Raw genomic sequence first — 26,114 nt, forward strand, 5'->3', positions numbered from 1 at the left:
TTTGCTAGGGATGGAATTTTGTACAATAATACTATTGATAGGGAGTTGTTTGGGATCTGTAAATTGGATAGATTGGGTCTACCGTATATTCATATTTCTTGTAAGCCAGTTTAGATTTATTACGATCAGTATGGAGTTTGGAGTTTGCTAACAAGGTTTCAAGGTTTTTTTGGTGCTTTTTGTCTGCATCAACATTTGGGGGAGTGGTGTTTGAGTTGATTTTGTAGACTTATATGAATAAGCTCAATTGTATGAATGAGCTATAGGCCGAGCATTGAAGTTTCTGGTTTCTTTCTAGATTTCAGCATGATACGATGTGTTTGCTTTCTTTATGGAGTTGGGCTCTTATTGGTGTGTTGTGCAGGTTTGTTATGGTTTTATCATCTTCAAGGAAGTGAAGTTGCAAGAAGGAATTTGGTGGAGCAAGTTTTATAAAGTTGATGGCTATGAGTTTTTGTCTAAATCTCTATGAAATGAAGTGCATGTGCTTTGTAGGATGGTATGGTGCCAGAAGCATATGTCTGTATTTTGTTAACAATATTTGCTTCATGGTGCATTGGGCGTTACAATCAAGTTGTCTAGAATTCTTTATTATTATGAAAAGATTGATGCTTCTCTATAAATGTTCCTCATATTGTGTAGCATTGATGGAAATTTTGCTGTTTTGGTTTAGTATGCTGGTTTTTTCTTGGAGTTAAGTGTCATATTTTGAAGAGCCTGAGATGATGAAGTAATTTTGGGTTTGCCGAACTTGGAATGATGTGGTTTTCCCAAGTTGCAGGGCTTATATTGGAGGTTTGCCTACAGATATTCTTAAAGATATTTTCTTCATGTTCTCTGGGAAAGGTTTTGGGTTACAATGATGCTGATGAAGTGAGTTTAAAATCAACATGATGATTGTATATGGGTGAGCAATGGTTGTTAATTTTTGTTTTTATGTAAAGTTGATAGAGTTTGGTTTTTCCTTATTTTAGAGCTTATTGTAAAGGAGTAAGAGTCTTTTCCCCCTCTTTTAATATGGTGCCTTATTTTCTAAATGATGACATGTTTCATTAATAAAAAAGACCTTTGTCAATCATTAAAATGTAGGTTCAATTATCTGGTGCTTCCTGCACCAACAAAAATAAAGAGACAAAGAGTAATTGAAAAGTTGAGAGCAATTGAATGGTTGAGAGGTAAATTGGCTTGCGGGAACGATTCTAGGACTTAGGTTTTGCTATGATGTTTGTTGACTCCATAAGTATTGTTCACTTTATCATCTCTATGTTTACTTGCATGTATGGTGTTCTATCCCAAATTATCGATATGAAATTAGAAGTATTATACTAGTGTGCCTACCCATACTTGATGTCTCTTAGCAAGGCGATAAGGCTAGAATGTTTGCTTATGTGACTACCCCTGTCACTAAGACTCCACGATACATTTAGATTATCCTCTCTACTTCTTGACATCAAATTGGGACAAACCCATTAAACCCTAAGATAGTTATTCTCTTATGGCAAGTCGATTTACATTCAAGGTAATAATACTAGAAGTTTGCTTTATGGGTCTATCCCTATCACCTCTACGTTGTGACTCACTCCCCAAGTCCTAAGGCATTCATAGTTTACACAATAAAGCAAGAACTAGGAATACACATGTCACTCATTAGAGAAAGAAATAATTACTTAAAACAATTGTCAACAATTACATCGTAACTACTTCCTACTCCTAAAATCCGGAGACCTACTCTAGAGATAATGAGAAACAACTAAAAGGTATAAAATAAAATATTCTACAACTCAAAACACAAAATAAAGATAAGAGAATGCTTATCCAATCAATGTCTATGTCTTCGGATGAATTTCAAGCTCCAATGGTGGATGAATCATTGTGACAACTCATAATATGGCTGCTCTAGACTTTTCTAGAAAGAAGAGAACCCTCCTCCAAGGAAGGAAGTGGAACCCCTAGTCCAGGATAACCTAACAAGGGTTCCCTTCATCCTTTTATATCTTCCCCAAGTCTTCTAGAGCTGTAAGATTTTTTAGGCTCCACCAAAATTGATTTTTCACCACTTAGACCTGGGTTTTACAGGTTCAACTCTGAATCAAACTTGTAGAACTTGAAATTATCTATAATTTGATAGGTTGCAAGCCTAGTGGCTCGAACCAAACCGAAAATTATGTTCGTTCAAAGTTTTATCCGTAGTTTGGGTCGGAGGCTGACACGACAGTGCCTGGGAGGTATGGGCGAGCCGTGTTAACATCGATATTTTTTATAGTTTGACACAACCATGCTTAGGAGGCACAACCTGACCATGTTGGAGGTTGTAGACTTTATTTTAGCATTTTTTTTTGCACTAAATTTTGTCTAGAGGAACACACTCTTATTATGAGATATGGCCAGAGTGTGTTCCTTGATTAAAACTATAATTTGATAGTTTTCGAGTGCCCTTTTTCTTCTCATATGATCCATGGTCATGCACTATGTTGGAAATACATGTTCTAAGATGTTTTTTTCTCTATTTTAGTTCTGAATTCGCGTCCTATAGATAAAAACAAGTAATGAGTAGGTCTCTGAACAAAGAGAGTAAAAGACTAAAACAAGTTAAAAGGAAGATATAAAAATGGGAGTATGCTCATGAAATATAACAGAATGTATGCTAAACAATGCTTAAAAACACATACGAAATACACACATCACCGAGCCACCAAAAATTCATCATATGGTGGGGCGAGGGTGGGCGGGGGGCACCATCCTGATGGATTGGGAAATCCTCATCCCAACTTAAGGCGGATTGCAGGCTAGGCGAGTGATGCAGGAGCATCCAGCAGCACAACCAAGTTATGTCCTCCGATATAGTTATGTTCCCCTTCGAGTTATGATAAGAAGAAACGAGGCTACCAACCTCCCTTTTGGGTCTTGAAGAAGGGCGATTGAGATTACTTATAAGGGAGATGATTAGCTTGCAACCTCTTGACATGGTTGTACTTTATTTAGAGTCCAGACAAGACGAAATCGGCTAACTGGGTCATCAAAACTCTAGATTTAGCTTTTTTTAAAACTTTTTCTTTTATTTATTTTAAAGTTTTAGGATTAATTTCCTTTTTTTAAAAGTTAGTTTAGATTTTATCTCCTTTTTTTAGGATTAATTTCCTTTTTCTTTTTATGATTTTTTCTTATTTCTTAGGCTATTTAAAGATGGGTTAGGACTCTTGTAAAAATGTGCTGAGTTTGATTTTGATTTGAATATAAAAATTATTTTTGTTTAAACTTAGAGGTGGATCGACTCCTCTTTATTTATGAATTATCTTCTTATGTTTTTCTTTGTAAACCTCTAATTTGAACATCACACCTAAAGTTTCTTCCCCCACGTTAGCGGGCCAGACCACGAGCCCGTCAAAAAATAAAAAAAAAATATAGAAAAGGTTGAAATTTTTTAAGTTTGAATTGTGGATTAAGTGGGCCAAGCCCACGAGCCTATTGAGTTTTCCACTTTAGTTTTAAATTTTAGAAGAATATTTTTTTGTCAACGTGCAGGCTAATCAGCGCACACCATGGGCTAACCCATGCAGATCCCAGACCAAGGCAAGTTGGCCCACCTAGATCTATTTTAAAATAAGTTGATAAAATTTTAACTCAATCTATTTAAATTGTTTAATTGGACAATCTACTATGAAAGTGTAGGATCAGTGCGGTCGAGAGAGGGATGAATCTCGACTTGTCACTTTCTTTTTTATTTCATCCATTTTTTCTATCAAAGTCGTTAGAAGCAGCGAAATATAAAATAAAGTACGGGAAAAATAATACTCGAGAGATTTACTTGGTTCCCAACCCCCCAGGGTCAGTACGTCCAAGGCCTACACACTCAAACATGAGTCCACTAGTGGTTTCCTTTTCGGATGTGGAGAAACCCGTCTTACAGTTTATCAAATACAAACATAAAAGAATGAAAGTAAATACAACTTGTAATAAAAGAAATATAAATAAAAACTTTGCTGAGCTGATCCGGAAGTCCTGAATGCAGCGCACCAATCCTAGAGCTTCCTCAGTAGCAAAGCTTCACATTATAGGATTCCTTTTGAGCACACGAAATATGAGTAGTAGAAGAAGTGATGTTTTGAACATAGATTCTTATCTCCTTTTATAGAGTTAGATCAGATTCTTATTTGGATCAACTCTTATCTGGATGAAGTTATATCTAGATGAAACATATCATAAAGATAAACCAGATCTTTTATCACATCATTTTTTATATCAATATTTCACAACTCAGTAATTTGGACCAAGCCCAGTTAATCTACCAAATCGCTGGTTCAGTCTATTGAACTAATTTGAGTCTGGTTTGACTCGAATTAGGTCCGATTCATCCATTGGTGTTTGTCTTCTCTCTATTTTGCTTTCAGCTCCAGATTCCTACAAAACAACCATACAAGCACAAACAAACAACCTAGTCTATATCTGTAAGTCTACCTGACCCACTAGGCCTATCTTTTGCTTGGAGGATCTTCTTCCAAGTCTACCACCTAATGGCCAATCCCTTAGGATTAAGCCACACTCCTGTAAGTCTACCCGACCTACTAGGCTTCATGCTTGGACATCATCCAAGACTTTACCATTACCTAGGATTACCTCCTCTTAAGATTTTGACTCCCTAGCTTCACTCACCAAGACTTCCATCACCTAAGGTTAGTCCCCCTAGGATTTTCACAACCTAACTTCAGTCACTAGGACTTTCACCACCAAAGGTTACCCCCTATGATTTTCACCATCTACCTTTACTCATTAGGACTTCCACCACTTAAGGTTACCTCCTTTTAGGATTTTCACTATCTATCTTCAGTCACTAGTACTTATCTTTGCCTAAGTTATGCTTTTTGCTAGTCATCTAGTCCTGACTAGATTTTTTTATTTCAAATATTAAGTTATGTTTAGATAAATCCTGGATCAAATTGATCAGACTTAAATATATTATTAAATATTAAAACTTTTAAAGCTGATTGCAACAACAAAAGATGTAATCTAAATAGATGATTCAATCTTTAATATTTCTTGCATTGTTATTTATTTATTTTTATTAATATTAACACGTGCATCTTTGATGCATGGTTATTATTTATTTATTTTTAATATTAACACGTTCACTTGATATGTTTATTAATATATCTTATCTTAATAATTTATCTGGTTACTAATAATTTATACTTTAAAAAATGCAAAGTAAAAAAACCATAAAATTCAAAAAGAATACTAATAATAATAATAATAATACTATATATATATATATATATATATATATATATATATATATATATATATACACACGAAGTTGTTATCCTGCGCGACGTCACAGTATGCGACTGTGCGCGTTGCGCATGATATCAACTATTTTTTTTTTATTTTTTTATATTTTTTTAATTTTTTTAATTTATGAATTAAAAAATAATTAAAATATTTTTTTAAAATTTTATTTTTAGGATTCAAGCTTTGGGTTATAGTGTTAAAGGTATTTTCTTTTTTAGATTTTACCTCTAGGGTTCAGATTTCCCAATTAGATTATAGTGTTTGGTTTTAAAAAAAAAATTAAAATAAAATTAATTTAAGTAGTTATTGAGTATTGTAATATGTTGAGGGGATATATTAATGTATTAGAAATTTATATAAGGAAATATTAATTTTTTTAATTAATTTTTTTAATTTAAAATATTAAAAAAATAATAATAAAAACCGAGCGATCTACTGCGCACATGCGAGCGCGCAGGAAATCACATATTATATATATATATATATATATATATATAATTTTGCAACCGAAGATAATATACTTAAACTATATAAATTAATCTTTTTAATTATCTAAATATAATTTGATACACTATTTCTTTATATAATAATTATTATATTTTAAATATGGTTCAAAATTATTATTTTTATTAATGAAAAAATATATAAAATTAATAAAAATTAAAATAAAAAATGATAAAAATTATATAAATACACAAAAATATGTAAAAAATCTAGAAATATAAATTATATAAAAGTATAAAATATTATTAAAAAATAAATATCATACAAGTGTGGTGATAATTATACAAAATGATAAATTTATTAAGATCATAAATGTGATGACAATTATATAAAATGATAAATTTATTAATGACATAAATAATAACTTTTAATTTTAGACCATAAATAAAAAATAGTAATAAGAAAAATATCAAATCCTTGTTTTTAGCTTTTGAATAAAAGTTACATAAATTAAAATAGCAATTGACATTCACAAATATTCAAAAATACTTCCATATTACTAGAATCTAAAAAACGCCCAGTAAAAGCTCTACTAAAAAGTGCTTAGTATTGCTATAATAGTTCTTAAGCAAAATATTATTTATGTTGTTGTTGGTATTATATATATGATGTTATCATTTTTAAGTAAAATATTAAGTCGAACTTGAGAAGCATTTATGGGTTGCAAATAAATTGCTTTGGCCAACAAAAATTGCTGAAAACTAATTTGGTTAATGGCTAGACTGATTTCTACTCGATTTTATTTCCATTAATAGTAAAGTAAATCAAATCATAAATTTCAATTTAACTTGCTTAATAGTATCATATATATTTATCAGTTAAATCTATTTTCAATAATCAAATATTTATAAAGTTTATTTTAAAAAGTACATACACCAAAGAATTATTTTTAAAATTTAAATAAAAAGATAAAAATAAAAAAGATCCCAAATTATGTGAATTATCAAAACGACGTTTTTTTATAAACAAATAATTAAAAAATAACCCTTTAGACATTTTATTTCTAAAATTCCTCCTTTTTAATAGTGTTGTAGTAACTATCAATAGTTTCTATAATGTGTAAAAGGTATTAAGTAGTTGTTATAAATATTTAAAATGCTTTTGGTGAACTTTAAATATTTTTGATCAAATTAATAAAAAAATATTTTAATAAAATAGGATTTAATTTATAATTTGGAGTTTAAAGTTTTAAGATTTAAGATCTAACTATAATTGTACAGTGACTATATAATTATTATAACATGTAAAATTTATATGGTAATTTTTATAATATATAGAAACTATTTGATAACTGTTACCTTAATTATAATTACTACTAGTGTGATCGTGCACACTAGTAGTAATATAATAAATTATATTGCGTGTGTAATATAATAATATATAAATTATTTGAGTCTTTGAAAATTTGAATTGGTTGGATTTTCTAGTGTCACCCTTATAAACCAATAATTAATTATTTGGGTAAGATTCGTCAGACTCATACATAACGGGTTTCTCTATATAAAAAATTATTTTAATTTAATATTATATTTGTCTTAGTAAAAAAAACTAAGAAAAATATATTTTTTAACATCGTCGTCCTAAAATATTTAGAGAAGCTTCTTTAATTATAGTATTGTCAATTCTAAGATATGGGACTAAAAAGAACTATATTTTTTTATATAAAACAACCAGATAAAATTAATAATGAGAAAAATTCATAATAATACGCTGTAGTTGAGTCTCGAACTCTAGATCACTGATTGTTTCGCTTGTGTAATTACTAATAAACTTTGGAATTATTTTTAGTACAAATAGAAAAAAAGGACATTAACGTAAATGTATTTTAGACTTCACCAAAGTTAGTTAGTAAAGGGGAGAGATTTTTAATAAAATAGTAAGATATACAAATTACTATATATCAAAATTCTTCTATACGGTCAAAATTATTTAAACTTAATTAAAGTTATTTTAAATTAATCAAAATTATTTTAAAATATTTATAATTTAATTCTAAAACCTAAATTTTAAATTTTAAAATTACTAAAATAAGTATTTACTAGTTCCTATATGTATAACAGCAGCTGTGGTTAAATAAGGATATTCTATAAATAAAATTTTTAATGGGCCGTTTTTTTTAAATGCTTGATTTACATAATTTGGATGTTCTTTCAGTTTTACCCAATAAAAAATCTACACGTATTTTTTAATATAATTGCAAATTAACTTGTTCTGAAATGTATAAATGCAAATACAACAGATTAAAATCCCTGAAACTTGTTCTTTTATTTGATCTTTCGCGTTCTTGTGGATTAAAGCCCTAAAATGGACGAGGAGGAAGTAGCGGCGATATGTCGAAACCCGGAGGATTTCTCGGCCTCAGCCACAGTCATCCCTTTTGATTCGCCGCTCCCTCTCCTGCGAGGACCTGTTCCGGCTGGCCTCTCAGATGACCCTACCGCCAGCCCCTTCGTCCTCGCTTTCAGAGACGCCGATTCCTGGCGATCTGCCTTCCGCTCTACCGAAGCAAAGATGCTTGTTCAGTGTGAGGTTATCCCATCCCTCCCTTATTCTCTCTCTATCTCTCTCTGACGTTCTTATTCTTCTTGCGATCTTAATACCGTGACTTTCGTTGGGTTCATGGAGGATTGGCGTCTCGATCTCTTAGAAAAACTTGTTTTTCCAGCATTTTTTTTGTTGGTTTTGGTTTATGTACATGTTCTTGAGTTCTGTCGATTTTCTCTTTACAAACGTGATGATCTGTAGGATTCATAATGGTCACAAATAACATTGCCAACTTTCTGTTATTACCAGACAAAATTTTTCTTTTAATTTATTTTGGTGGTTCTATTTGTTTGTGTCGTGAATTAAGTGTTATTGGAGTTCATCCTTTCATTTTCAATAAAAGGAAAAGCTCCCGTTAATCAGTATTTCATTTCATCAAAATGTTCACTTCTCATAGCACTCTAGGTGTCGCCTATCATCATCTGTTCTTAAAGTTTTTTTTCTATCTTGTGGGGTTTTGACTAATGGCGCAGTCCCTTTGTTAATATATTCTCTCCTCCGGCCATCATAATCATACATTTATTATCACTATCAATATTTGCTTATCCAAGCAACATTTATCTGAAGAAAATCCTGCAGTAGACATTCATTGAAATCGTACTCATTTGAGATAGCAGTGAGAAGTTACCTGAAATAGGTACACCTGTTAAGCATGTAATATCCTTCAAGGTCAGGAGATTCTAAATGTTTACTAAAGTTTGAGAATGGGAATTTCAATTTTCAGAGGAAGATCTAACAAATGAAAGATAAAGATTTAATAGGAAACAGAAATTTTGGGCTTATTCATTAGATCACATGAAGGTTCTTTTAAATTTTATCTATTTTTCTCTGAACCCAATGATATTTTTTCCTTGGTTTTTTTTTATAATCAGAATAATTTGGAGTTATTGGGCTAAAATAGTTATGTTTTCTTCCACCGCTATCTGATTTTCTATGGAAGTGGAATAAAATAATGGTAGATAATGAAACGGAGCTGAACCATTTTTTTTTCTGTACATCCTTGATAGATTAATCTCCTATGTTTATCTTTTTATTGTTTAAGGTTTAGTAGCACTATCCAGTTACTAAATTTTTGCAATTGGCCGAGCTGACTGGTTAAAACAGCTGCATAGATAAAAGAGCACAAACCAGCTCCTGGTTGCATACATTTTGTAGCCCAGATTGACAGTTGCTCAACACCAACATATTCTTGTCATAAATTGGGAAAGGAAGTTTCTTCATATCAGACTCATGTTTTTTCTGTGCTAGGTAAAGATTATAACTTGGGTATCCTATCTTTCATGAAGTTGATACATCAGCTAACTTCTAATTTCTTCTCAAGTGTTTATGTGGATACTAACTATTTCCAAGTATGCTAAGGGAGTTGAAGACAGGAATCAATTCAATATGATTTTAGGATTGTGTTTCAGATAGCTGGTGTTTAGATTTTTGTTTTTTTTTATATTAAATTTAACACAAATTAGTCTTTGATATTATACCTACCAAATATACCTATCAAATATTTGGTAATAAACATTACTAAATATTAATAATATTTTTGAGGATGACAAGGTTCTAAAATTTGCTAGGCGCTAGGCAGGGACTATGCGCCACTAGGCGCCGCTTAATGGATTCTTCTGTATTAACATAAATTACATAATAAATTATATTTTATAATTCCAACATACTAACATCAAATTTAAAATGAGTTCAATATTACATAACTAAAAAAATATCACAAATTTATTCTACTTCTTTTTCATAATTTTCAACAACTTGTTCTTCATCTGATACAAACTCAATATCATCATTTTGATCCTTTTCTTCTTCTTTGGATGCAAAATCATCTTTGTGAAGTTCTCTCACTCTAGAGCTTTTTCGGGGTTATAGATTTTCATTTGTTCCAGTTGCTTCATCAACCATTTGTCAAGTGATCTCAGAACCTGGTTCAACTTCATCATCTTCTCCACCATCTATAATCCAATCTTGTGCATTTGAAGTATCTTTTGTGAGGACATCGACATTCCTTTCTTTCTCCCTTTTGTTTGTTCAACAATCTATCATTACATTGGACAAATACTAGATTGTTCAAGCTGTAGACATCTAACCTATTTCTTTTCTTTGTATGAATCTTAAAAAATAAAAAAGTAAATATTGTAGTTAGTAACATGAATATAAACCTTACAAATTAGTACTTTACTTTAATTAAAGATTTAAAGTTTAAGCTTACTCCTTCAAATTCATTCCAATTTCTTTTACACCCAGATGAACTTATAGTTCTTAACAAGTTGGGTATGTGAGCATCGTAGGTACTCCACCATGCACACGGATAAAATATATCATCATTTTTTTCACATATTTTTGCTGTCAATGTTTTCCTAAATAACCAAATCTTGTCTTTATATTTTGCATATTTCTTGTTAATAATTGTATTAGATCAAACTCATCGACATGCAAAATTTCCATATATTCAAAAATCTTTGTCACGACCTCCTTGTAAAGAGCAATAAAACTATCTTTATAGTAAACTTGGGAATTCAACAAAAAAGGTAGTGATATGTATCAAGTCCATCTTTCATTTTTGACTCAATCATCACTGATAATTTGATTTCACGTTATTTAGAGCCACCTTGATATCTTCTTTAGCTTGAAGAAGCTCCCTATATAGAAACCCCATGGATGACTTTCTATCTATGTCTATTAATTGAAGAACTCTTACCAAAGGAGCAAATATTTTCAAACAAAATGTTACACCGTTCTAAAAATTCATACTTAGTAAGTCAATTTTTCTTTGTTTGTTTTTGGCCATTTACATTTCTCCCACATATCACTTATAAATGACCCTTAAACTAGATTTTTTTTCAATCAAACTTTGCAATGTGAGGAAATTTAATACAAACATGGTAACTCTTGGCCGGACTATGTTTCTATTCTTCGTGAAACTTTTTATCGATGATAAAGTCTTATGGTGAGCATAAATGAAAATAGTTAAAGACGAGGCTTGTTCAATGACCTTTTTATATCGTGAAAGGTTCTCAATACTTTTAAGCATGAGATTAACAATGTGAGTTGCACAAGAACTCCAAAAGATCCCAAACCATTTTTCTCTCATCAATTTAACTGCCATCATATTGTTAGTGACATTATTTGATACAATTTGAACAATATTTTGATCACATCAAGTTCAGATGTATGCGCCTCGTATGAAGACTCCTTGGACTTAAAAAATGTAGTACCCTTCTTGTAATTAACACACAAATTTAGGATGCGTCTTCTTTTTCTATCACTCTATGCATATGTCTATATCGAGCACCCATTCTTCTTCATATTTCTTCAACAGTTGCGTTGTTCGTTCAACTTCGGCTTTCAAAAGTGGCTCCTTAAGTTGATATTGAGTTGGAGTCTTGAATCCTGGACCAAACTGACCCACTGTCTCCATTAGCTACTTAAAGCTATCATTATCAACAACATTGAATGAGATTTCATTTTTATAAACCTATCTCCCGATATATTGTTGAACTTGTTCAATTCTTTCTTTGAAAATAACTTCATTTTTTTAGCGAAGCACTTACTCTCACTTGAACTTACATTTTGTGAAGAGATCATCGATGTATATCTATCCATGAGGCCAAGTGGAAGAGGTTTTTTAAATCCATCTATTCCTTCAATTTTATTACCTTCTTTTGCTAGAGGAATATTCACCTCTGCTGAACAACTCTCTTCTTCTATTCTTTTGTTCTTCTTTTTGTTTCTTCCTTTTAAAATAACATGTTTGCACTTATTGTGATCTTCTTGAGATGTTTTTTTGGCAATCAGATATATTTTTAGATATATTTCTAATGTGCTCCTTAATTTTATAAACTCCACCCGACATTATTTTCAAACACAACTTGCATTTAATTTTGTCGAGGTTCTTAGGATCATTCAAAATCCCGAACTCCTATCTAATGCAGTTGACTTTCCCCTAAGAATCTCAGATTCAGGCTAAGTGACGGATGCTGTCAAAGATAGATTGCTTGACATTGTTACCCATTGTTAATCACTTAATTAGTTAATTGTAATAACCCAAAAAGAGATTTAAGAATAAAATCATCAACTTTAGAAGCTATGTGATTTAATCATCTGATTCATCTTATCTACCATTTTCTCGCAATTTTATTGAACCTTCAATATTTAACAAGTAAAAGACTACTGCTCCAACTTCAATTGAATTCATAAATCACTTTCAAATTTATTTTTGTCTCAAGCTCCAATATTATCAGTCAAATAAATAACAGAATAAGAAGCTTAAGCAGAAATATATTTTCTTTTCATTAAGCAAAAAAAAAAAACAGAAATGGCAAATTCACATAGAAATCTAAGTGAAGAGAAATTAAAATTAAAACAAATTATCTTTCAATTTATAAGTATCAAAATTAAAATAAATTATCTTTCAACTTCAATGAATATTGCGAGGGTTGATGAAACGATGTTTCCAACGGATGAGACTTTGGCCAATCTTCAATTCAATCTATTCCAAGTCGCCCAAGAAAGATCAGACAACAATTTTTTTTTCAAATCGATTTCTCAAGCCTTTTAACTCTCTGGCTTCTTCATTCACTTTAATTTTTGTAGCTCTTGTTACTCGGATGAAAATGAAGTTTGGTGATAGCTGATAGGGCAAGTCAACAAATCGATTTTTTTTGTTGGACCAAATTTTAGGGCTTATAAAACTTAAGCCCAACAAAAAAAAAGTTATATTTTTTTTAATTGGTCTTTAAATTTGAAAGCCAAAACTAAAAAAATCATGAAAACCCTGTACTATATTTCTGTGGCGCCTAGACGATTCGACCAATTAGTCGACGCCTAGGGTCGCCTAATCCTGCCAAGGCTGTCTGGGCTGATTGACTAGTATATTTTCGATGTGGCTGGCTGGCTAGGCGACCACCTAGGCCGATTTTTAGAACACTGAATGATGATTAAAATATAATTTTATGATTATTGCAATTTGATATTTTTTTTTCAAACCATTAGTTTATTTGTACATAAAGAAAACAAATATAAATTGTCAATAATATTTGAATAATTAGTAAATCATATTAAAAAATAATAGTATTGCAAAATGCTATTTAATAGATTATATTGTTCATTATTTAATAGTATAAAGATAAATATTTAAAGTAATATTTTGAATAATTAAATAATATCAGAATGTAACGTTTCGGCAAGGACCACTATATCTCCAGAACTCGGGTGTAGTGCTAAATATGCAAGAGTTCGCGTTACAGGGTTCGACTGTAACGTCTCAGCAAGGATCGCTACATCTCCATGAGAACTTGGGTGTAGTGTTAAATAGGCAAGAGTTCTCACACCATAGGTTGGATAAGAACAAATATGATAGGAGAACTAATAATCTAATATTTGGAACATGGAACATAGGAACTCTCACTGGTAAATCAATGGAGGTAGCTGGGTTGTTAAAGGCGCGCCTCAGGCGCGCCTAAGGCGTCAGGCGCACAAGGCGCTGAGGAAAGCGCCTTCGACAGCGCGAGGCGGGCGCTGTTCGCCAGGCGCGCGCCTAGGCGCGCCTGGGCACGCCTAGGGCGCTTTCGCGCCTCACAGAAGGCGCGATCGAAGCGCATCGCGCGATCGTAGGGCATCGCACGATCCTTCCCGTTCACGATTTCTAACCAAAAAACTATTTCAAACATAATTTGGTTTGGAATTAGGGCACGGAGAAGAAAAGGGAAGAAGAAAATAACGGAAGGAGAAGAAGAAACTTTGCAGAAGAGTCGCGCCATCCTCCACTGTCGCCGCCGCTGCTGAGTTGCTTCCGTCGCTGCCCAGGTATGTGTCGTTTCCTTCTTTTTTTTTTTGTTTTTCTATTCTTCACTTCATCTTCTTCTTCTCATCTTCTTCTTTGGTAATCTTCTTCGCTTCTTCGCTTCTTCGCTTCGCTCCTCTTCGTTTTCTGATTTTTCTTTTTTTTTTCCTTCTTCTTCTGTTCGCGTTTTCACTGTTCACTTTCATTTCTTCTCTGTTATATCTTCTTCCTCTTATTTCGTTTTTGTTTTTTCCCTTCCCGTTGAAGGCAAGACAGCAGACAGCAGCATTCTTTTTTGTTTTTCCCTTCCCGTTGACAGCAAAGCAGCAACAGTTTTGTTTTTTTGTTTTTTTCCCTTCCCGTTGACAGCTGCTGCTGAGCTGTGATGTTGTCCCATTTCTGCTGCTGCTGTGATGCTGTCCCCCTTTTTTTTTTTATTTTGTTATTTTCTTTTTGTTTTTTTTGTTTTATGTTGCTGGGACTAAAAAATTGTTGCTGCTGTTCCTGTTTACTGGTACTTTTAGCTAATTAAAATAATGTGCAAACAATGTGCTTGTTGGTAATGTGATGTGTAAATATTTTCTCTCCCTTTTTGCATAAGCAATTCAAGCCTGTGATGTTGTCCCTATTTTTTCTTTTTATTTTCCTATTTTTCTATTGCCGGTACCAGACTACCAGTGGTACAGTACTTTTCTATTATTGTTGATACTAGGTACAGACGTACAGTAGTTTACCATTTCATTAATTTTTTTATTTTGTTTTTAATTTTTTAGGTTATTTTCTTGTTCAATTATCATGAAATGTAGTAGTGATACTCCAACATATATATCAAAAGATCCGGCATGGAATTATTTTCAAAAAGTTAATCCGAATAACAAAAATGATTTGATTTGTAACTTTTGTCAAAAAGTTACAAAAGGAGGTATCTATCGTGCAAAACAACATCTTGTTGGAGGGTTTCGAAATACTACGACTTGCAAGAAATGTCCGCCACATGTACGTGAAGAAATAAAAAATTTCATGGAGAAAAAGGCGGAGAAAAGCAATCTTTCTAAACTTGCGACATTAGATTTTGAGGATGTAGACCCTCTTGGTGATGATATTGATATGGATGATATTGGAGCTAAAGCTGTACCGCCTATAAGTACAAGTACAAGTTCTAGATCCGTGAATATGCAAAAAAGGCCAAGACAAATAGGTCCAATGGATACATATTTTACTCCTAATGTGCAAAAAAATGTTGAAAGTAGAAAGGGTAAAAAGAGACAAACTACGATAAATGAGGCATACAAGAAAGAATTGAGGGAATAAACTTGTATGGCTATAACTGAGTGGATGTATGATGCGGCAATTCCTTTTAATGCCGTTAACTATTCAAGCTTCAAAAGGATGTTGGACTTGGTTGGCCAATATGGTGTAGGTCTAAAAGGACCTAGTTATCATGAGGTGCGGGTTCCTTTTCTTAAAAAGGCTGTTGATAATGTGACTAATGATTACATTAAGTCGTGTGAAACAGAATGGGCAAAGTATGGTTGTAATTTGATGGCAGATGGGTGGACAGACAAAAGGCAGAGGACATTGATTAATTTTTTAGTGAATTCTCCTAAAGGTTCAGTTTTCATCGAATCGGTTGATGCTTCTGATTATGCAAAAACTGGAGAGAATATATGTTAAAATTATCTAGTTTTCTAACTTCTTTTATAGGAAAATTATTAGAAGCAAAAAAGCCACACTTGTATTAGACTCCTTGTGCTGCTCACTGCGTCGACTTGATCTTAGAAGATATTGGGAAATTGCCTGATTTTAAAGCAACATTGAAGAAGGCAATGAGTGTGAATGCTTACATTTATGTTCGCCCCGGCATGGTAAATATGTTGAGGCAATTCACAAGACAAAAAGAGCTTTGTCGGGCGGGTGTCACAAGATTTGCTACTGCTTTTCTCACTCTTGAAAGGATGCACCTACAGAAGCAAAATTTAAGAAAAATGTTTATTTCAAAGGATTGGACAGAGAGTAAATGGGCAAAAGAAGCAGCAGGGAAGAAGGTAGCTAAAATCATCATGACACTTAGATTTTGGAACAGTATTGTACATATTTTAAAGATATATGGGCCTTTAGTCCGTGTTCTGAGATTGGTTGATGGCGAAAGAAAACCTACAATGGGCTATATTTATGAGGCTATGGATAGGGCAAAAGAAATAATTATGAAAGCCTTTAAGGAGAAAGAAGAGAAATACAAAGAAGTGTTTGAGATCATTGATAAGAGATGGGAATGCCAACTTCTTCGGCCTCTGCATGCTGCAGGACATTATTTGAATCCAGAATATTTTTATTCATACACAGATTCAAATATATGTGGAGAAGTGGTAAATGGTTTGTTTGAAACTATAGAGAGATTGGTTTCAAACGCTGCCGAGCAAGATAAAATCACTGCCCAGCTCTTTATATATCGAAAGGCAGAAGGGCTATTTGGGAGGAATGTGACAATTAGACATAAAAGAGCATTATCTCCAGCAGAATGGTGGGAATGCTACGGAGCAAATACCCCAGAATTGCAAAAGTTTGCTATTAAAGTGCTTAGCCTCACTTGTAGTGCTTCTGGTTGTGAGCGCAATTGGAGTGTATTTGAGCAGGTATGTAATAAATATAAATGTAATACTATTAGTATGTTACTTTTATAAGTAGAAAATATTTTTTGTTATTTTATTATACTTATTGTGATTTTTGACATTTTGTAGATTCACAGCAAAAAAAGGAATAGGCTAGCTCAGCAGCGCTTAAATGATTTGGTATTTGTGAAATACAATCATGCCTTAAAACTTCGGTATGACGCACGTGATAAGATTGAACCCATCTCTTTGACAGATATTGATGATAGTAATGAATGGTTGATGGGTAGAATGAATGGAGAAAGTGATAATGAAAAATATGAGTTGGTTTTTGAAGGTGATGACTTGACATGGGATGTCGTTGCTAGGGCTAGTGGAGCTGAAGAGCCTGAATATTGTACTAGAGGAAAAAATATTGCATCCATGACCTCTAGTTCACATGTTAGGCCTAAACAAGTCGAGAAGGGAAATACATCTTCCTCTATGAGACACTCATCTCTAAGACTTCGAGATGAAGAAGAAGAAGAAGAAAAAGAAATTGAATTTGAAGAAGATGAAGATGAAGATAAAGAAGAAGAAGAATACAATGAGGATGATCTTGAGCTTGATGATTAATTTGACTTATTACGCTTGTTTTGATAAACTTTATTAGTTTAAATTAGAAAGTTGAAACTTGAAAGTTTGAAACTTTTATTAATTTTATCATGGTGTTGTTTTACTTGTTATATTTGATATTGATGGTGTTGCTTTACTTATTATATTTGATATTGATGGTGTTGCTTTACTTATTATATTTGATATTGATGTGTGTGAAATATTAATAGTTATCATATTTGACATATTTTATAAGTGTGTCAATAGTTTAGTAGTCATCAACCTCATGTTCAAGAGGCGCGCGCCTCAGGTGTGCCTCACGCCTCGGGCTCTATGAGCCCTTTGCGCCTCGGTGCGCCTCGCGCCTCTAACAACACTGGGAGGTAGTAGATATGATGATTAGGAGAAAAATTAGTATTTTGTGTGTACAAGAGACAAAATGGACAAACGAGAAGGCAAAGATGATAGAGAACTCGGGTTTTACGTTATGGTACACTGGAAAGAGTAAAGCAAGAAATGGAGTGGGTATTATTGTAGATAGTTTGTTAAAGCATGAAGTTGTAGGAGTAGTTAGAAAAGGGATAGAATTATAACCCTTAAGATAATAGTGACGAAAGAAACTATGAACATAATTAGCGTATATGCACCACAGGTAGGATTAGATGAAGTTACCAAATCAAGGTTTTGGGAGGACTTAGATGAAATATTATAAAATATTCCACCAAATGAAATGATTTTAATAAGAGGTGATCTAAATTGACATGTCGGAGTGAAAAATGAGGAATATGAGAGAGTACATGGGAGTTATGGGTTTGGAACGAGGAATGAGGAAGGGAAATTATATTAGATTTTGCGATAGCGTATGATCTTATATTAGCTAATACGTTTTTTTAAGAAAAGCGAAGAACACTTAGTCACATTCAAAAGTAGGAATAATAAATCGCAAATTGACTTTCTTATGATTAAAAAGGAAAGGAAAAGATTGTATTCAACTACAAAAGACTTAATGACAACACACACAAAGATAGTATAGTATCCCTAGAATATACTATCATGAAAAGAGTTAAAGGATGAAGCAAAATATATTCAAAGGTAGATCTCATTAGGTGAAATATACGATGACTCTAATATAACATGGGATAAGATGATATCAAAGTTGAAAATAGTGGCTAAGAGTACTCGGCGAGTCAAAGGGACATGCACCACTAAGTAAAGAATCTTGATGGTGGAATGAGAAAGTACAAGAGAAAGTGAAGGAAAAACGAATAACTTATAAGGAATATATATTTGTAAGAACGAGGAAAACTTAAAAAAATATATAATAGCCAAGAAAGAAGCTAAGAAAGTAGTGAGTGAAACAAAAAATAAAACTTTTGAACGATTATATCAAAAATTGGATACAAAAGAAGGGGAAAGCGACATTTATAGAATAGCTAAATGAGAGAAAGGAAAACAAGAGATCTTAGCCAAATAAAATGTATTATAGATGAATGTAATAGGGTATTAGTAAACGATAGAGAAATAAAAGAGCGGTAGAAGAGGTACTTTCATCAACTTTTTAATGAAGGCTTAGGTGACCAACTTAACTTAGGTAGTTTAAGTAGGTCAAATGCGCATAGAAATTTTAATTTTTATCGTAGAATTCAAACTTTAGAAGTAAAACAAACTTTGAATGAGATGCACAATGGAAAAACCGTTGGATCAGACGATATTCCGATAGATGCATGAAAGTGCTTAGGGAAACAAGGTATTGAATGACTTATAAAATTATTTAACATGATATTGAAAATGAAAAAAATACCTGATCAATAGAGGATAAGTACTCTAGTTTCCTTATATAAGAACAAGGGAGACGTACAAAATTATACCAACTATAAAGATATTAAACTAATAAGTCATACTATGAAACTTTGAGAAAAAGTAATAGAAAAAGGATTAAGGAAGGAGACTACAGTGATAGAAAATCAATTTAGGTTCATACCTGGAAGGTCGATAATAGAAGCTATACATCTTCTTAGACAATTAATTGAAAAATATCGGGAGCAACAACAAAATCTACACATGGTATTCATTGACTTAGAAAAAGCTTATGATAGAGTCCCAAGAGAAATTATATGGAGAATTTTAGAAAAGAGAGGTGTTAACGTAACATATATTGAACTAATTAAGGATATGTATAAGAATAAAGAGTTTTTTAATATTCATAAGATTTCAGGAGAATTACATATGGTTATATAGCCACACAACCCTAAGCATCAACTTATTTACAAAAGATAAAAAGACTTATCTACACTTGCTTCTCACAACACTCTAAGTTGAACATATATATGAAAGATGTTTAACTTGCTAAGAGAAGAGTAAAATATAAATTGGGGTATAGCTATTGTAAACATATCAATTCTTAAGATAGGAGTGGACGAGTTGCCCAGAACCGAGAGATTTAAATATTTAGGATTATTTTTGTAAAATGATGAAGGTATTGAGAGAGATGTCTTACATAGAATACAAGCAGGATGTGTGAAATGGAGGGGAGTGTCGAGTGTTTTATGTGATCGTAAAGTACTTCTTAAACTTAAAGGTAAGTTTTATAAGAGCTGAATGTTGGGCTATGGCTCGAGCACATGAGTAGAAGATGAGAGTTGCAGAGATGAGGATGTTAAGGTGGATGTGTGGACATACGAGGATGGACAAAATAAGAAATGAGAGCATTAGAGAGAAAGTCGGAGTTGCATCTATTAAGGAAAAATTCCGAGAGACACGTTTAAGATGGTACGAACATGTATTAGACGACCAATAAATGCTCCAGTTAGGCGATGTGAAACTATGATAAACATGCATATCAAACGAGGAAGATAAAAAAAAACTTAGTTAGCAACAATAAATTAAGATAAAATTTATTTAAATATTGATGATGATATAATAGGAGATAGAGCTGAATGGTGTAAAAGGATTCATACAGTCGACTCCACCTAGTAGGAAAAGGGTTGTTATTGTAAATAATATCAGAATGACTAATTTAATATGTTTCCATTGCAGGATTGGTCTCTTTGTTGCTTTTACCAGCTAAAACTTAAATTTGTAAATCCTAAATTAATCTCGAAGCAGCTATTTGTGATCGTCAATGTGATGAATCTTTGGGCTAGATATTGTTTCAGATTGTAGCCCATGATACCTTAACAGTATTTTACAAAGTTATTTCTGTTTAATAACTACACTTCCTAGTTTCTATTTATATTTTCTTAACAATAGATTTTTCCTATTTTTCTTGCATTATATTTGTTTTTTTCCATGAAAATTATTTTGGAAATAATATACTTTTTTTTTTCCAGTAGTTTTTCAGTTTACGGCAGTTACTTCAGTAGCTGCATTGTTCCCTACGTATCTTTGGTAATTTGTAATATTAACATCTTCCCTAGTGCACATTGGCTGCTACTGGTACTATAACTTCTATTTAATTTTTTTTCTTCTAGGTGTGTCGCTTAGTATATTTGAGGGTTCAACTTGTTATGTTTCAATTATTGTCTTGATGAGGATTGTGGTTTTCTAGGTTGGCGCACGCATTGGATGCTCAATCTCTGCTTCTAACAAGTGCAAACCCCCTTGGTGGAAAGTTCTGTTTGGAATTGCACGAATGGATTATGTAGACAGAGAACAGTGCGAAGAGCGTGAGATGGCTACTTGTCTTGCGGCTGCAAAAGAGGCATGCATTCAGTTTGCCAAGGAGAAATGCTTGCAACCCTTCAGAGATGCAAGAATTGCTTCTGACAGTGTGAATGGAAGCCCTCCGCTTGTTTTCTGGCACCACAAGACTGTCGAAAAAGAATTGTCAGGCAAAAGAAAGGACTCTGAGCCAGCTTGTTTTGTTAAAGAAGTTTCCCATGGTTCATTGAAATCCAACTGTGAAATTTCAGTGACAAATTATAGGGGAAGTGATTTACTGGATGGTGTATTTGGAGAGAACAGCCAAGCAACTGCAGCTGATTAACCCACGAATAAATTGTGATTATAGCATGCTGGATTGCATCAAGCACTAGTGCACTTCACATGTCCATAGCCGACTTAGCTTAGAGAGAGCAGGCCCCTGTACCTTCTTTCCTTAAGAGTGTTGTGTTCTTCAAAGAGGATATGGAAAACGAGAGAAACATGTGGACACCGTATGCCCTGGATATTCTGATGCCATATTGCTTCTTGTGTGTCTTCTGCAGTTTCTGCTACCAGACAATGTACGGCATCTCAATAGCAATGTAATATTGGGGAAGTAATTAGTGCTATCAACTGTTTGATTGTTTATTTCCAGGTGGTGGAGTTGGGGTCGATGAACTGGAGCATGTCATACGAGTGATAATATACCAGGAACACGTTGATGAAGATGCCAAGTGGAACCTGCCACAATTATGGTCATTATGTTCATAATTCATTCTAATTAGTTGCCATCTTTGGATATAATTTTTCCTTCAATAAAAGTTTTATGACGTGGCCACTGGCGCTTTGATCATGCATTGATTATGTAGTTGTAGATTTGTTTTACTTGGATGAATTGGATTGCAGCCGTTGTCTCTGTTCTCTGTAGAAATCCGCCTTAGGCCAAATAATGACATGTTACAGCAATTCTTAGCTACTGGGAGAAGAAAAAGATGGTACTGAGCTAAAAGGGTTGTCGTCCTGAGCACATACGATTTGATTTGGCATATTAGACTGGATTTTAGTTGCAGATAACAATTGTAAGCGGCAGCTTTCGATCTTCTTACGAATGATATCAGTTGTCTTTTTCATTTACATGCCAGGGTTAGTTGTCAATTTTTAATACATCCAAACTACATTTAAAACTTTAAATTCTAAAATAATTTTGATGGTTTGAATGCACGTAATCTAAATATTTTTCTCCCTTTCTCTTTACTCATGATAAATAAATCTCTTTCTTTCATCCGTAGATTTATACAATTCAGTTCACCTTCTTCAAATTCTACCTATATTTTCATGTGATTGTAAATTCATAAAAATTTAAATAATTTAAGTGATTTTAATTAAAATTCACTAATTGATCTCATTTCAAAATATGTGAGTCTCTAAACTACCAAAGAGTCTAAATGGACTCCTTTTCTGTCAAGGGCTTTCCTAATAGTGGCAAGGAGAAAAAAAATATTTAGCTAGAATGTTTGAATCCGGTCTCCTAGATATCTGTATATGTTGGACCAGATTTGAAAGTAGACCAGGACTAAATTGGACAGATTAGGTCTAACTTGGTCCTAGTTTGCTCTCAGATTTGGTCTTGATCTCTAGGAGACTAGGCTCAAGCATTCAAGCTGAAAGTTAGTATAATACTGGAGCACCTTTGGGGAATTTGAAATAAGTAATAGAGGGTACTTTTAGATTCCTTGCAACCTATGAAATTAACATGACCTAAAATTGGTACAATAAGAGCTTTCTAGGTTAAATAGTGGATTTTGACCAAAACCTACTTATGAACCTACGCTATTTGGATTTCTATAAACTTGCACCAATCTAGTAGGGTTAAGTGAGAGTAAGGTAGAACGGTGTCAAACCTTGATTCTGATCTAGGAGCACTATGGGGTTGGTACGGGGAGACTAGACCTAATTTGATCCTTGTCTACTCTCATATCAGGCTCAACGTGGTCCTGGTCTCTAGGAGCATACCATGATTAAGTTGGGTTTAGCGTCCCTACACCAAGCCCATAGTGTTCCTTGATTAGAACTAAGGTTTGGTACCATATTTATCTTCCTCTCACTCAACTTTACTGGATGGGTTCAAGTTTACAAAAATTCAAATAGTCTAGGTCTATTAGTGAGTTCGGTCAAAATTCACTGATCGATCTAGAGAGTTCAGATTCCATTCCTTTCAGATCCTATAAATTTTTGAGGTCGTAAGGAGTCTAAAAGTACCTTCCATTATTTATTTCTGGCATCCATAGGTGCTCCATTTTATGCTAACTTTTAGTTAGAATGCTTGGGTCTGGTCTCCTGGAGACTAGGCCTAAGTGTTCTAGCTAAAGACTTTTTTCTCATTGATACTATTAGGGAAACCCAAAATAAGTAAAGGATGATATATTTGAACTCCTTGGTACTTCAGAAACTCACAGGACTTGTAAATGGTGCAATTGAAGTTCTCTAGGTCGATTAATGAGTTTTGATTGAAATCCACTGATGGAGCTAAACTATTTGAATTTCTACGAATTTACAACCATATGAAAGAGTAGAGTTTAGAGAAAGTATATTTGATGTCAATCTTATTTTTGATTTTAGTAGTTAAATTAAAAAAATTGAGTTGTATAAATCGTCTAGTGAGAGAAAGGGAAAGAGAGATTTGCTTACTACTAGTGGAGAGAGTGGAAAGGAGAGTGAAAAGGAGAGATGTCGAAGTTGCATGTATCCAAACCATAAAAACAATTTTTATATTTAATCTTTTGAATGTAGCTCGAACTTATAGTTGCCAGGAGGGGTATAATGGGAAGACCATCTAAATCAGTGTACTCTTTGATCATTTTAAAAATATGGTACGTGACTTAGAAATTTTCTAAATTTATGCGCGCTCTTTGATAAATTCCCGAATTATCACTATGAGGAATTGAATATGTATGATCATCATTAAACAACTCGATGACTGTTTCTAATAGTTATGTGGATGTAGAGGGAATGGTTATGAAAGATTCAAATTTTATCGGTAGAAAAAATGGTTGATGTATTTGTGGAGGTTGTTTTCTCAATTGATACAAAATTCCAATTTAGGCAACATCTTTTCTTTCTCCTTTTTATTTTTGGTGAGATTAGCCAAACTTATATGATCTTCTATGTGATGTATATTTCTTTGGTTGGGTTCTTTAATCTTTTGTTTGTTTTTTCCCCTGTTAATAGTTTTAAGGGGGTAAGTTGGGCCAACTTATTTGATTGATTTCCTATGTTATGCATGAGTTGGTTGCTTTTTTGGTTAATCTTCCCAGAGAATGTTGCTTACTTTTTTTAGAAGGCGCATTCAATTTGTTTGTATGTCACCTGACCTCGGTTAGATTTAGAAATGGAGATGCTACTCTACATATGACTAGATTTTCTTAGTGTAAGGAACACTAGATAATCAAACATGATTTTAATATTGATAAAAAGTTTAAAGTTAAGTTGTCTTGTAATCTAATAAGGTTGACTAATTGTGTAGATAGCTCAACCAGAAAGACTTAATGGAAACTAGCCAAAGGTAAATGTCATAGTGGAAACTAGGTAAAGGGAAAACCCTAATTGCGGCTAGGTAAGGAAGTTTTAATTGAGGTTAGATATGGAAATTCTGGTAGGTGGAACTGGATAGGAATACTTGGCAAATCGAGTACACCAGGCAGGAAGTTTAAACGGGTTTGGAGGACCGGGCGTCTAACAAGTCGATGGGTTTGGAGGACTGATAAGCCTAATTTTGTCGTGATTTGGGTATCAAATAATTTCACCGAACTCCTTTCTACACTAATGCAGTATAGGATGACTCGGATCGTCTCTCTCAAGGAATGTAAACAGTAGGATGATAGTCTTAGGATCAATTATTGTTGGCTTGGGTTTTCTAGACAAATTGGGATTTAAGAAATGACTTATGAACAAATAGAAGAAATAAGAACCAAAATTTATGCTACATTTGCAAATTCAATTCATGGAAAGTAACAAGAAAAGAATCTACTAATCTAAACTACTGCACTGAAAGAAATAATAACCAAGAATAGCCTATTGCAACCATTAAGCAAACCTAAATTGTTTAGACATCAAGAACAGTACAATAACCGAAGGTTTCAAAGCAATAGTAAGAGAATTTGAATCAACTATGCATTGATCAACTACAACAAACTAAAATACAAACAGAGATAAAGAAATTATCATTTAGAGGATTCACACTAATCAAATTGGAGAAACCCTAGCTTGGGTTCGGTCTACATCAGATGAAGAACTCGGCGTTGAAGACAAACAAAGTAACTCAGTTGGAAATGGATCAAGATCATAGAAAAGGAAGAATCAAACACTTTCGATGGTTCAGATGGGTGCGGAACTTCAGGAAAGGAGGATCGCCAGCCGGAAGACAAAAGAATCTGCTGAAACCACATAATCCTTCACCTTCGCTGCTTCTTCCTTCTCCATGAAGTCGCGGCGATGATTGGAGTCAGATCTGGAAAAGAAGTATGAAGTGGCATCGCCGGTTGCTGATGGATGGATCTCAGTTAGAGGAAGGGATGCCCTTGACCTCTCCTAGCCACCGGCGGTGGAATGGGTTGAGGAAGGAGATCGCCGGAGCAGATCACCCCTCTGTTCTTGACGCGAAGAAACTGTCGAAAATTGACCCCCCACACTGTAGCTTCTCATGTGATTTAAATCAGATCTCAGATCTGTGATGAACGACTGTGATTTCCTCGGATCGATCCAACGGTGAATATTGCTCCAAATCCGATCCAAATCTTCAGATCTTGATCCCTGGTTGTGATCTACTCCCCCATGGCTTGGATGAACCAGATTCTTCATGGATGTCTTAGATCTACTCCGATCTTGGATGAATGGCTGAGATTGTTCCAGAGCTTGATCTCCTTATTTAAGCTCAGATTTGAACTCAATCTGAGTTGATCAAACTAGAGTCCTTGCCCTTTGATGCCTACACAGAATATAACCAAATATTAGCATCAAATACCTCAAATATGATATGATTTGTAATTAAGTCCACAAATGAATGCAATTCATGAAATATGATATAAATGTGGAATTAACACATGAGAAGATCAAATGATATGCTTATATGAATCAAAATATCATTACAAAATGAT

At 33.3% G+C, this 26,114-nt stretch overlaps 1 protein-coding gene across 2 annotated transcripts; it reads left to right on the forward strand.

Annotated features, from left to right (window-relative positions):
- Positions 1-8,047: 8,047 nt before the first annotated feature.
- On the forward strand, positions 8,048-22,095 carry LOC122020378. 2 transcript variants are annotated; one of them, XR_006122200.1, is made up of 3 exons: positions 8,048-8,319; positions 20,867-21,542; positions 21,617-22,095. XR_006122200.1 is itself a non-coding variant. In XM_042578288.1 (2 exons), the coding sequence occupies exons 1-2, from the start codon at positions 8,095-8,097 to the stop codon at positions 21,302-21,304; spliced, it is 663 nt and encodes a 220-aa protein (XP_042434222.1). In that variant the 5' UTR covers positions 8,048-8,094; the 3' UTR covers positions 21,305-22,095. The 2 variants fall into 2 exon arrangements, 1 of the variants encoding a protein (XP_042434222.1); XM_042578288.1 differs by having other exon boundaries at positions 20,867-22,095.
- Positions 22,096-26,114: the final 4,019 nt, after the last annotated feature.

This window comes from Zingiber officinale, chromosome 9A (genome assembly GCF_018446385.1).
Source record: "Zingiber officinale cultivar Zhangliang chromosome 9A, Zo_v1.1, whole genome shotgun sequence".
Classification (NCBI taxonomy): domain Eukaryota; kingdom Viridiplantae; phylum Streptophyta; class Magnoliopsida; order Zingiberales; family Zingiberaceae; genus Zingiber; species Zingiber officinale.